General features: G+C 46.4%; 1 protein-coding gene across 3 annotated transcripts in view; it reads left to right on the plus strand.

Moving 5' to 3' along the window:
* ATP2A2 (ATPase, Ca++ transporting, cardiac muscle, slow twitch 2) overlaps positions 1-13584 on the plus strand; it is a 54245-nt gene extending 40661 nt beyond the window's left edge. Inside the window, exons 10-21 of one of the 3 annotated variants that reach the window (XM_006865412.1) lie at positions 439-541; positions 1217-1348; positions 5097-5219; positions 5312-5530; positions 6150-6485; positions 7071-7291; positions 7761-7963; positions 8899-8984; positions 9243-9376; positions 9797-9914; positions 10001-10121; positions 12780-13584. In XM_006865412.1, coding sequence (XP_006865474.1) covers positions 439-541; positions 1217-1348; positions 5097-5219; positions 5312-5530; positions 6150-6485; positions 7071-7291; positions 7761-7963; positions 8899-8984; positions 9243-9376; positions 9797-9914; positions 10001-10121; positions 12780-12793 — 1810 coding nt within the window. In that variant the 3' untranslated portion in view covers positions 12794-13584. Of the gene's footprint in view, positions 1-438; positions 542-1216; positions 1349-5096; positions 5220-5311; positions 5531-6149; positions 6486-7070; positions 7292-7760; positions 7964-8898; positions 8985-9242; positions 9377-9796; positions 9915-10000; positions 11087-12779 lie in introns of those variants that run through there. The other 2 variants (XM_006865410.1, XM_006865411.1) reach the window with 2 other exon arrangements.
* The last annotated feature ends 221 nt before the right edge of the window (positions 13585-13805 follow it).

The raw sequence follows: 13805 nt of genomic DNA on the forward strand, positions 1-13805 counted from the left end.
TTTTATTGTGAATTATATGGTAGTTTACATGAGAGAACTTTAGTTTTACATTCATTCCATTGTATATCATCTCATTGCCATGGTTCCAATCCCCTCCATGCATCATCAACCAGCCAAAGGGTATATCCTAGAAACCCGCCCCCTACCCCCAGTTTTCGCTCCACAGTCCCCAGCCACTTCATTGCTCCACGTCATCGTCTCTGTCTCAATCTCAGGCACCCCTGTTTCTCTGGGTAGGGTCCTGCTCTTAGCTATTCTCCGTTGAAGGTCCCAGATAGCTCCGCTCCTAGCCTGTAGAATCAATCACTCCCCTCCTTGTTCTCAAGAGCTATCACTTTTTGAACACGTATGCAAAATTCTGTTCATGTTATTAAATCAATAGGGGGGATATACTAGCAATGACTACACTTCTCTAAAGGTCGGCTTTTCTTTTGACAGGCATAAAGATGATAAACCTGTGAAATGTCACCAGTATGACGGTCTCGTAGAGTTAGCAACCATCTGTGCTCTTTGCAATGACTCTGCTTTGGATTACAATGAGGTAATTAATTAAAGGCTAAGACCCTCAAGGTCAGTTTGAGCTGCAAGGTTGGTGGTTTTAAACCCACCAGCAGCTCCTCGGAAACTCTATACAGGTTCGCTATAACTCAGAACTGACTGGATGGCATGTAGTAAGAAACTAGACCTGGCTGGGCTGGTTGCCATGGAGATGCAGATGCTCATGTGAGGTCTCCTGGTTTCATTTCCTCTTTCCATTCACCAGTCTGTCTCCCCATCTATCAATAGCAGGAAGCCTTTTATCTGCCCTGAGAGTGGACACTGCAGCTGCTTAACTGGGTGCTGCAGTGGACCTGATTTTTACTTTCATTTGATAAAATCCAGGCTAGAAGAGGTTTCTGTAACCACGGTAGCAACCTTGCTTTTTAAGATGGAACAGCAGCAGCATTTCTTGGGAGGAAAAGGTGAGGCCTAGGGTGACTTTATAATAAGGAACTACATTTACTATCTGAAAGCATGACTTAAGAAATATTCAAAGAAAATGAAAATTCTTCTTAAATAAGAAAATGCATTTCTACTTAACTTGAGTCATGTGTGCCATCATGGGCTAAAAATGATCTACAGACAGACTAATGCCATGGAGGACAGTTCGGCTTATGGAATGCTTTTTCTGAGAGAGCTAATTATGTGTTTACTTGTGTTCCCATCCCCCAAACAGGCAAAGGGTGTGTATGAAAAAGTTGGAGAAGCTACAGAGACTGCGCTCACATGTCTGGTAGAGAAGATGAATGTATTCAATACAGAATTGAAGGGGCTTTCTAAAATAGAACGCGCAAATGCCTGCAATTCGGTCAGTATCCAGTCTTGCTACCCATTCCCTTCCTTCTTACTGCTTATACAGCAGTTGGTACCTTCTCTCCGCGAGAGTGCCAGGCCAACTGGCTTTGCTGGCTATCCCACCAAAAAAGAAAATAGTAATCCAGTCATTTCCACCCCTGTTAATAGAGCACCTCACTGCCTTCCCTTTACTTTGGTGGTAAAACTTTCTCAAAAGAGTGGTCTCATTTCACTCCATTTTTTTAACCTACTCCTATCCATTATTGCCTCTGAGAACCTTGTCAAGGTCACCTTTTCCGAAAGCCAGTGGAAAAATCATTAATATGTGTGTACTGAATAGTACTTTGAAAGGACACGAAGCAAAAATTAACAGAAATAAAAGAAGTAGAGTAGCCACCATGCATGTAAGAGACTGTAGCGTGGTAAAGATGGAACAACAGTAAAGCAGATGGAAAATCACTAAGGATATGGAAGGCTTGAACAACATCGTAATGCACTTACTCCCAGGAGGCTTTTCAAATGCATTAAGTAACATTTACCAACACAAGGCCATACTACTGATCTAAAAGACTGAAGTATGATTGATTATATGTCATTGGTTTTAACATGGATGAAGTGTTTACCTCAAACCAACATTATCTTTCATTCCATTTCCCTGTGAACTTTTTGAAGTCCCCCTGTACATTTTTCTAGAAACTTAACACCTATTAGATTTCTCCTGGTCCTAATTGACTTTATTAGTAAAGGCTGCCGAAGAAGAGGTGGCAGCACTAGACACGGACATTAGAAGGAAAGGAAGTTACACACTAACGTACGACGCTTCACAGTGTCCTAGTATCAATGTAAAATCTCTAAACAAATAGCAAATCTAGTCCAGTACATAAAAAGGCAAACATAGAACCATGTGGGTGTCCCAGGACTGCACTTCTGCTGAACATTCACATTCAGGCACTGTGGCAGCACCGGGAGAAAGGCTTGCCAGAGTCGGCCAAACAAAGGTCAGGGTGGGGTCTCTGCAAGTTAATGGACCTGAGCCATCAAGAATGTGGACAAGGTCCCCATTGAGAAGCTCTGAAAGGCTGGATCTGCTTTGTAGGGAACTACTCAACTTGAGAGGTTGAGGGGATGTTTCTCTGGCAAAACCACACCTGAGTGAAAAGAAGCTGCAACCACAGCTGGGGGCTCTGGCCGTCCTGCTGAGTTCAGAAGGCTATCGTGGCTGAACTGGAAAGAGCACTGTCCTCCTCTAACCTTTCCTGGCCTAATGAGAAGCAGTGTGTGAACAAGGTGACAGTGCCACACACACATCGACATTCCCCGGTGGGACAGAACAGGATGTCCTCAAAGTGGCCAAGCAGGTGTGAAGAAACTTAAGGCCCTAGAATCCATAAACTGCTAACTCAGGGCTGAAGCTGCTGCTTTTCTGTGTGGCAAGTGCTCACAACTGCATCCCTCTGGGAGCCTCAAGAGCTGCCCCAGTGGTGTCCTGTCTGGAGAGAAGCCTCAACAGATCACAGTTTGTCAGGCCTGTGTGCTTTGTGGAAAGTCTAGTAGAATTCAGCAAATAGCCTGCTTTTCCTATAGGTGTGGGTGTGGTGGAGGAGAGGTAGAGTCAGCCTTTCTGTCGCTCAGGCAAAGCTATGTGAGGGCGAGGCTAATTTCTGCTCAATAATCAACTGTTGCTACGTTTGTGTGTCAAAAACCCTTTCTTCCGTCTCCCATGGCAGCCAGGGCAGACGAGCCTGGGAACTTGGCATCAGCACAGTCAACAAAACCAGCCCACAACGGGCAGAGGCTGAGAGGTGTGCACCTCTGTTCTTAGACACTCATCTTTTGGTGAGCCCACAGAACCTCAGGTTGTGAGAGGTTTCAAACCACACAGGCTTGTGGTCTCCCAGCTTCTGTGAGGCGAAACTGTCCCTTTCCATCACCTTTAGAAAGTCCTGAGAAAATGGTCCAATTACAATATGTCATAGGAGAACAGATGATTATTCTTCCCTGGGCATTCCTGCCCCATCTCCAACTGCTTCTGCAGAACAGGCCAGGCTCTGGCCTCTAATGACCAGCAGGAACTTGGACTGAAAACTAACTTCAATTAAGACCCACCCACAAAAAGGCAAGTCCTTATTTGTGTAAAAATTGAGCAACTCATTGCAAACAAGCCAATGAGGGCAGGACCAGCCCTGTGCAATCACCAGGTTCTTGCTCCAGGGCCTTTGTCTGCCTCCTTTCCACAGCAGCTGGAGGATACATGGGAGACCACTGTGTTGGGACAATGCACAGACATGGTGAAGTCCCAGAGAGCAGGAGCTACTACTGAAGCAGCATCCAGCTTACACCAGTGGCTGTATGGACAGGACATTCAAGCCTGACAGTGGAAGATGGACTTCTTGTCCCTCCCCTCAGAATTGCTCTTCTGTGGGGGTCCACACCACTATTATCCCTGTACTCCCCCACTCAGCTTGTCGGGACACAGTACATTCAGCACCTAATCACACCAAGATCCTGGAGACCACTCAGGCTGGCGGGAGTCACCTGCCCACACCACTTTACAGTGTCCTAGATGAGAAGGAGTATCCATGGGATTTCTATTCAGTACATATCTGAGGGGGGGCGGGGATTAATTAATCATAACCAAGTAAAGGTAGAAAACCATTTGGCATCTCTTCGTAAAGAAAAAACACCTTAATGTCATGCTTGCTTGTGGCAAGAGAAGGGTTCCATACGCAGGGTTTCTGCTCCATGCTGCACCAGCCTTCCTGGTTTGGGCAGTTGGCAGTGGGGGACAGGTGAGAGCATGGCTGTAGGTGATGGAACTAGGTCTTCAAAAACCCTTTAGAATTCTAATCCTGTGGTTAACTATATTTGACTGACCAGTTGACACTCAAAAAACCCCTTCATCTGGTGCCTAGGGACCACACTGGGCCCTCTTGCATGACTGGCTCCTGGGGAGTCTAGAGCCGCCAGTTAGCCATAAGTTAGACCCTTATTGTTGGTGTTCTAGCATCAACACAGCAGCTGTGAGCTACACAAAGCTATGGAAAATACTTGCAATATAAATGGGTCCTCAGACACTTGCCACATAGATCATGTGGGTGGAACATGTCTGTTGTTACTGTAACATCTGTGGATAGCTCTGCTCAAGCCTCTCCACCTCCACCTCCCTCCTTCGCTGGTCCAGGTAACTACACTTCGATCAGTAGCATTCCTTCAGCCTGTGCATCACATGACTTCCAACATGCAGACCTCTGCACTCTTCCTGTTAGAGTTTTCAACTTCTGCTTCCTGTCATGGCCTCTTGACTTTTCCCCAGTTTCTCTGTACAGACTCCTTCAGCCCCATCGGTCCTCATGGCAGCACCTTTGATTGAGTGTACACTTGGCCTGCACACTCCCCATGCCTCAATAAACATTGTAAACGTTACACTCAACACACAGACCTACACCCATCCTGTCCCCTTCTCCCTTGTTTGCTGTGAGTTCCAATTCATAGTGACCGACCCTACAGGACAGAGAATGTGTGTACCGTGGAGTTCCCAAGGCTATGAATTGTTCTCCCATAGAGCATTTACTGTTTTATTTTCACATTCTAGTTCTCTCCCAATCTAGAATACAAGTTTCCTAATGGCAGAAGCATGTCTTATTTGTTCACTGGTGTATCCAAGATGCCTGTCATGTTATTGGTGCTCAGTGTAATATTTGAGTAAACTTTTTTTTAATAATTGTGATCCAAACAACTGCACTTCTGTGTCTTTACAATAGGTCATTAAGCAACTGATGAAAAAAGAATTTACCCTGGAGTTTTCACGTGATAGAAAGTCGATGTCAGTTTATTGTACACCAAACAAACCCAGCCGAACATCAATGAGCAAGATGTTTGTGAAGGCAAGTAGAGTGCCCTGAAATGGAGCCGTTCACAACAGGTTCACAAGCCCCTGAGCCTGCTAACAGAACTGTTTATCTGAATCAATTTCCAGGGCGCTCCTGAGGGTGTCCTTGACAGGTGCACCCACATCCGAGTTGGAAGCACAAAGGTCCCCATGAGCCCCGGGGTCAAACAAAAGATCATGTCTGTCATCCGGGAGTGGGGCAGTGGCAGTGACACGCTGCGGTGCCTGGCTCTGGCTACTCATGACAACCCGCTGAAGAGAGAGGAGATGAACCTGGAGGACTCGGCCAACTTCATCAAGTATGAGGTAAGTGGCTCTGTGGTCTCTACCTGCACAAGCAGCTTGCCTTCAGGTCAAGGTTAGGGGCTCAGAGGTTTGCCAGATACGAGGCATGGATATTTGCTTTGCTACATCATCCTTAGAATCCAGGTGGTTGTAACAGTTTGTCCTATTTTGACAGCCTTTTATTGATCAAGATCAGTTACCTGGAGCTTGTGAAAACTATTTTGCAAATTTCATGTAGATGAAAAGTTTTTTTTTTAATTAGGAGAATTCTTTAAATATTTATTAGGTGAGTGTCTCTCATTGAGTTGAGAGATTTGACTTCTTTTCTGCTCATTGTAAACTTGGTCTCCTTAAAGCTCTGAACAGTGATATTATGGGAGTTGAATGATTTGATATAACAACTGTGTGTGATGGTGGTGTTTTGTTTTTTAATCCTTTTTAATTAATTAGGATTTGATACTATTTTATTATGACCTTCATTCTTAACTAAGATTCAAGGTATTAAGTTTTTGTTTTAAGAAAAAGAATGCAGAATATTTGTTTTATAGATGAAAGTAGTCACGGTCCAACTTACAGAGTTGGGGGAGCGGGCAGGGACAGCGGCAAATGTTTTGAGCTTACAGTGATCCTCTAAATTCAGACCAGTCTGACGTTCGTTGGCTGTGTGGGCATGCTGGACCCCCCGAGGATCGAAGTGGCCTCCTCAGTGAAGCTGTGCAGGCAGGCAGGCATCCGCGTCATCATGATCACAGGAGACAACAAAGGCACCGCAGTGGCCATCTGTCGCCGCATCGGCATCTTTGGGCAGGATGAGGACGTGACATTGAAGGCATTCACAGGCCGGGAGTTTGATGAGCTTAGCCCCGCAGCACAGAGGGACGCTTGCTTGACTGCCCGCTGCTTTGCCCGTGTGGAACCATCACACAAGTCCAAGATCGTTGAGTTTCTACAGTCATTTGATGAGATCACAGCCATGGTGAGTGTCCTTGGGGAAGGAACCGTGGATGCGGCATACGCACACCCCAGGCCCTGATGTCACCACTGAATGTAGCATAGCTCTGTGATAAGCCATTTCTTGACACATTGATTGGACCTGGGCTATGACTCCCATTGGCACAGTGACTGCTGTCTGCAGACAAGGCCCTAGGCAGTGCCTTCTGAATCTGTCTGATACGAAGCATTAGGTGATTTCTAGTCTTTGTTTTGGTTACAGTATATTTGTTCCTCCTTGAAATTTTCCAATGTGCATGAATACTTCACTGCTTGTAAGATGCTTTCAAAACCGTTTTTAAACTTTACCTGGGCAATGTGAACTTGACAAATGAGTCTACAATAGAGGCTTGAGAAAGAGACTAGATAGAACTAAGGGGACTTCAGATGTATTTAGGTGTACCCCAAAGCCACCTATAGAGCAGTGATACTCACTCAGGTGCGTATATTCACCTGGGCCCTTAAATAGGATGGTGACAGACAACAGTAGTTCTGAACCTTGTGTTCAGGCATAGCGGCAGTCTTCCCTGAGTGAGGCTCCTCTCCAAGCGCCCCTCATCTGTGTTTACAGACTGGGGACGGTGTGAACGATGCACCTGCATTGAAGAAATCTGAGATCGGCATTGCCATGGGCTCCGGAACTGCCGTGGCCAAGACTGCCTCTGAGATGGTCCTGGCCGATGACAACTTCTCCACCATTGTGGCTGCCGTCGAGGAGGGCCGGGCCATCTACAACAACATGAAGCAGTTCATCCGCTACCTCATCTCCTCCAACGTCGGGGAAGTCGTCTGGTGGGTCTCTGACAGGGTCTCTTCCCTGGTTTTATCTGAAATGGGACAGTTGTGACCTACTGTCCTGTCGAGCAGCTTTTGTACAAGGGTTGGAGTGGGGGGTGGACATGACACGGATCTCTTGTGGAATGTGCATGAAAAGAACCCTTCTGGATTCCTTCCCTTTAAAGTAGCACAAAATGTTTGGTCCTCTAAATGTTAGTTTCTGTTAGAAATTATGTTGTTTTATGATTGCCTAAAAAGTGTGGCGTTGTGGACTAATGCTTCAGACTTCTGAGTCTTTTGAACTGCAAGGTTGGTGGTACAGGCTACTACTTGGAAACCCTCTACAGGGTCGCTGTGGGTCAGAATCGACTTGACAGCACTTAACAAAAAGTTACTTCAGCCAATCAGTGTTGATTTCATGTTTCATGTTACAGTTGTGGCCAAAAATAACCTTGCTATCTTTCCTCTTTTCTGGTGGGAACAGCATTTTCCTGACGGCAGCCCTGGGTTTTCCTGAGGCTTTAATTCCTGTCCAACTGCTCTGGGTTAACCTAGTGACAGACGGCCTACCTGCCACCGCCCTGGGCTTCAACCCTCCAGATCTGGACATCATGAATAAGCCGCCCCGGAACCCCAAGGAGCCTCTGATCAGCGGCTGGCTCTTTTTCCGTTACCTGGCAATTGGATGTGAGTAGTACAAGAATGGGGGTTGGGGGACTTCAATTTGTGTTATCACTGAGTATTATAAAAATCACTTTTTCTTTGTATCCTTGTAGTAAAGTAGCACATACAGCATAGGTGCTGTCTTGCCCTTTAATTAGATGTTTACAAGGGGGTTCCAAATGGTCACAGGAAAATTTCATTGTCTTTTAATGCCATTTTGAAGTCCCCGTGTTTACATCCTGTTTATACTTCAGCCTCGTAGTTTTTAGTCCCTTGTCTTAGCATTCACTGGTTCCGGCCATGAGCATACAGTCAACACATTGTCTTTATAGCTCTTATCCTGCTGAGACCCAGAAAGTAAATAGCATCCATAGGATAAATGCTGGAGTGCTAACCATAAGGTCAGCAGTTCAAACCCATGAGCTGACTCAACAGCAAGGGGCCCACAGTCAGGGCGCTCCCTGTGTGTTGCTGGATAGGCTATAGTTTTTGGATAAATGGAATTGGTTGTGCAAACTTGACAGCGTGCACTGTCTGCACGCTTGTGTGTTGGGACGTGCCTTCTGAATTGCACAGTCATCCCTGTCAGTACAGTAAGCTGCCTCATCATTGCTGCGTTATTAGAGTCTGTGTAATTGTTGCTTCCGGACTGGGACATTCTCACTCTGAGGTGGTGGTCTTTATCATAACCGCTGGAGAATCTGCTTCAGGATGTGCTGTGCCCTGTAGGAACTGCTCCTCTGTGTGGACACCACATCTGCCTACAGCTGGTAAAAGAATTCTATGGTTAGTGCAGACGTAGACACAGGATCCAGTGAGTTCCTGTTGTCACAAATTCTGAGCCGTTGTGGGGAACAAGTGCAGATTCGCTGGAAAGCTCAGCTTGGTTGCCCGGACAGTTTTCCTGGTTCCCATGGAGACAGGCTGTATTTACGAGCATTATGACTTACCGTCTCCAGGTTATGTTGGCGCCGCTACTGTAGGTGCTGCCGCGTGGTGGTTCATCGCTGCTGACGGTGGACCAAGAGTCTCCATCTACCAGCTGGTACGTAGCCACCTTTTTCTTTTGTCTCTTCTGCAAAGCTCTGCGTTGTCCTTCCCCTCCCCTTTGGTTTTGGGCATCCACCAAACTACTTGAAGGACGGTGCGCTCGGCAAACCACATCTGTGATTGTTTTGAAGGGCCAGTCAGGACTTCGCTTGTGCACACGTGGCTCTGTGTTGTGGACTTAGTGTGGAAGTCATACCTGGGACTATGGCAGGATCTTTAACTGATCCAGAACTTGATTGATGTGTTATTGCAGAGTCACTTCCTACAGTGTAAAGAGGATAACCCTGACTTTGAAGGAGTGGATTGTGCGATTTTTGAATCCCCGTACCCTATGACTATGGCACTTTCAGTCCTCGTAACCATAGAGATGTGCAATGCCCTCAACAGGTGAGTGAGTCTTGGTGGTGTGCAGGGCACTGGGGGCTGAGAGTCGCAGCTGGTAGAGCACAGGTCAGCTGTTTCAGAACGTCATCACTCCAGAAAGGGAGTGGACATGTTAAGCTGTGTGCTGCCTGAGAGCATCCTGAGAAGGAGAATGGAGACCCGAAACAGGAGCCTCACCTACCAGTGTCCAAGGGAGAGGAGCTCTGTCCTTTAGCTTTGAGCCAGTTAAGGCAGCGGCAAACATGGAGATAGTGTCCAGGGCAATGAAAGCAGCACTCAGCCTTGTTGAGCCAGTCACTGAGTCAGAGTCTAGATTGGAAATTGCAGATCCACACAGTCCCTCCCTCCTACATTCCGCCATCAGATACCGAAGTCTGGGAATTCAGTTCAGGGACCTCACGGGACTTTCCTTTTCCTTTCCAGTTTGTCTGAAAACCAGTCCCTGCTGAGGATGCCCCCCTGGGAGAACATCTGGCTCGTGGGTTCCATCTGCTTGTCCATGTCCCTCCACTTCCTCATTCTCTACGTGGAGCCCCTGCCTGTAAGTGCCAGTGTCTTCTGGGGTCTTGCTGACTGTGGGGTCTTGGCAGGTGCATGGGCGCGTCTGACAGGTCCTCTCCGTTGCAGCTTATCTTCCAGATCACACCACTAAACTTGACCCAATGGCTGATGGTGCTGAAAATCTCCCTTCCTGTGATCCTCTTGGATGAGACCCTCAAGTTTGTGGCCCGCAACTACCTGGAGCCTGGTAAAGAGTGTGTGCGGCCGGCGCGGCCCTGCTCGCTCTCGGAGTGCACCGACGGCATCTCGTGGCCCTTTGTGCTGCTCGTGTTGCCCCTGGTGGTGTGGGTGTACAGCACCGACACTAACTTCACCGATATGTTCTGGTCTTGACTGACAGCTTGACCTACAGAGGATGTCTAACTTAATCAATTAATTTTTTTTATCGTTTAAAGCAACTGTCTATTTCTGCTGAATTTTCACATGAACATTATTGGCTGGTGGAGGAGGTTTCATACTCTAGATTTTGTTTTGCTTTTTCTGACTCCAGTGGGGCAAGATTTTCCTTTTTTATATACACGTAATTAAAGTGTCCATTGACATGTACAGAGAACTAACACTATTTTATGCAAATATTTTTTTGTAGATGAAAAAGCATGTACAGTGTTCTGTTTAATACTCATCCTTGTATAAAAAATCGCTGAGCCAGCAGATATTGTCAGCAATTAATTGGCAGCAGAGTTTTAGGCGAGGAATCTGGGTTTTTCTGAAACTAAATAGCATGTGTTGTCTTTTGCATGATCATTTTGATTTAATTTGGTATCACAGTCTAATTTTGCTCATAAGCCAATTTTTCTGCACTGAGCAGAATACTGCTACCTCAGTCAGTATTTTTGGTTTGCCACTTCCTCACCCCCGGCCCCTCCACTCACCTCCACCTCCCCACTCAGCTCAGCTCTTCCTCTAGGGTTTCCATGGTTTTGTTTACATCCGTCTTAATAAGAGGTATGCCTGTTCTTGCTTGTGCAGAAAACATTGTTCCCGATTCAACCTACTGGGTTCATGTCCCCTCACAAGGTTTTTAGGTTATTTATTTAAATGTCTAATGTATTTTATTGTAACAGACATTTTTTTTTTTGGCCAACATTTGCCTATTTTAGTGGCATATCACAATCTAGTTTAAAAAAATAAAAACATTTTAAATGGACAGAGGACAAAGAACTGTCTTGTTTTTAACTCTTAGTGGCTGAGCTTTAAGTAGCAAACAGCTGTGCCCTGTGCTCAGTGTCCTCCCTAGAGCTAGAGCTGTCGGAGCGTGGACACAGGCACTAGCTGTTTCCTGTGGTACATGTACTATACGAGTTCCCGCTGGCCTCTGCGCCTGCTGTAGAGAACACGAGGGCAGTGTGCGTGTGTGTACATGCGTGTATGTGTTTTGTAAAATCTGTAAATAGCACATGACCAAATGAACATATTGTATAGAACTATTTTTATTTTCCTGTGGCACTAACCACCACCATCGTTAATATGATAATGTTTGCGCATGTTTCGAGGTCAGTCATTAACAGTCCTAACCGTGGTGTTTTTCTCCAATGCCTTCCAACTTTCATCAACTAAAGTGAGTATCATCTTCCCTGTAATTTGGATGCTAAGTCTACATGAGACAGCTGGGGACTCTCATAAATCCGTAGTGACCTCCACCCCACGCCCCATGTCCCTCTGCTGTGCTCACCCCACACACACACCCCTGGGCAGGAGTGATTAGCAACAAGACTTGGTACAATGTTATAGCTGACGAATGTGACTTTGTGGATGCTGGCACAATGGGCAGGGACGGCTAGGCTGTCAGGAAGCAGAAGCAGCAGGAACCCTGAACAAGACTGTTTTGCCCTCTGGGTCAGGTAGGCCCTTGGTGGCTGAGACTTTTCTACCAAGGGGAATTAAGACCGCAGGTGTCAGCCTAGCCTCAGCTGGTGTGAGCATGGCCTGGTGTGTCCTTTTGGAGCTGGCTGGCTGAGGGTTCATGCAGTGGAAGATGTGACGTGGGAAAGCTTGGGGGAGGAGTCAGCTGGTGTCAGGCAGGTTTTGTGGGAAATGGAGCAAGCAAAGGAGCCACATGAAAGGAAAATGGGCTGAGGACAGCATCTCAACCAGTTTCTTGGGTTCTGCACTCCCTACTCACTGGAACCAAAGTGACTGACCCCATGCTCAGTATAAATGGGCCCAAACAAGGAGGACGTGTCCAGGAGAGGCCACTGCAGGGCGTACTATTAGGCCCCTGAACACTGCCAACAAGCCTAGATGGGCCTCAATCACGCTGTCCTTCACCCTGGGGCCCAAGCACCGCAGGTCAAGGAGGGAGTGAACCCTGCTGTGCTCACCAACAGCTGCCACGTGAACGTCACAGCGCTCATAGTGATGTGGTGGGCAGACCCCAAATGCGGGGCATGTCTGCAAGGTCACGGCTCTGTCCTTTAAGTCCTACCCTACCAGGAGAGGGACAAGACAGCCTTCAGCTTCTTGTGGAAATAAGGACATAGCTGCCTCACAAACAGGCTGCCCGGGGACAGGACAGATAGAGGTTTCTGTCACACATTGCTCACTGCTCCCCTTTGCTTCTGCCTCCTTACCTCTCACTGTAACCAAGACCCCATCTCACTGCTGCTAAACACAAGCCTGTTCCCTATGTGCCTATTTCTGAGAGTCTCCTGTCCACTGGGCAAGTTTGCCTGAGGGCGCCTAGGGTACTAGGGGTGCGTCTCAGGGACCATTGATCTGAACTACTGGTCTTGACTTTATTAACTGAGAGTCCTTTTCATCTGTCACTGTTAGTCTTAAGTAAAGTTATTCTGACATTTTCTTCCTGTATTTCATAAAGCTGATTTCCTCTCTCTTTCCTTTTCAGCAATACTGGAGTAACCGCTTCCTAAACCATTTTGCAGAAATGTAAGGGTGTTCAGTTGCGTGCATGTGCGTGTTTAGCAACACATCTGACGACCTCTGCATGGTTGATGTTGGGGGAGAGTAGACCCATCTCCCAGAATCGTTGTGTGTTGTGTGGAGGAAATGTGTTCTACCAATGGGGTTTGTTGCTTTTAAATAATAATTACCAATGTACAATTAGCTTCATAAACCAGAAAGCCTCTCCAGAGAAATGTGGTTTCTTTGCTGCAAGAAGAATGGGGTTCTGAAACCTTTTCTAAGAACTTAGAAGCCATCAGCCAAGTCTCCATACTTCTCTGTGCAGAATGTGAGAGCTCATGTAACCCTGCAATAGCCAGTACTGTGCTGTGATGCATGCCTGCCGTTGTCAGAAGCCAGAGTTCTCTCTGGTGTCATTTGAAACATGCCACTTTCCCATTGGCCCTGTACAGTTTGCTTATTTATAAGTTCATTGGAAACACTACAGGTGTTGACTGGTTCAGATGTAGGCCTCCAGCTCAGAACTTAAGTTGTTTGTTTTGTTTTGTTTTGTTAGTGTGCAAACAGCTAATTTGCACTGTATTAAATGTAACTTATTTAATGAAATCAAGCAGTAGACAGATGTTGGTGCAATACGAATATTGTGATGCATTTCTCTTAATACAAATGCTAAGCGTCAATTTATCACACCGCATGTTTGACTTTAGACTGTAAATAGAGATCCGCTGTATATGTCTGTGCTGGAACAAGCGTGGCACAGGCAGTTTCAGGTAAATAAATCTATTCTACCACAAGCTCTTGGGTGTGGTGTTGACTGCAGGCGTGGGTGAGGAGGCATGAATAGAAAACTTTATTCCTCTTGGTGGATTCAAGGATCTGTGTATCACTGGCTGGTTCTAGAAATCTGACAAGCTTAAACAGACGTGCTGCCAAGTGGGAAAGGCATTCCTTAAATTCCCGACATGAAAGAAAAATCTCAATTCCTGTCATCTAATACACAATGAAAATA

This window comes from Chrysochloris asiatica, unplaced genomic scaffold, assembly GCF_000296735.1.
Source record: "Chrysochloris asiatica unplaced genomic scaffold, ChrAsi1.0 scaffold00078, whole genome shotgun sequence".
Taxonomy (NCBI): domain Eukaryota; kingdom Metazoa; phylum Chordata; class Mammalia; order Afrosoricida; family Chrysochloridae; genus Chrysochloris; species Chrysochloris asiatica.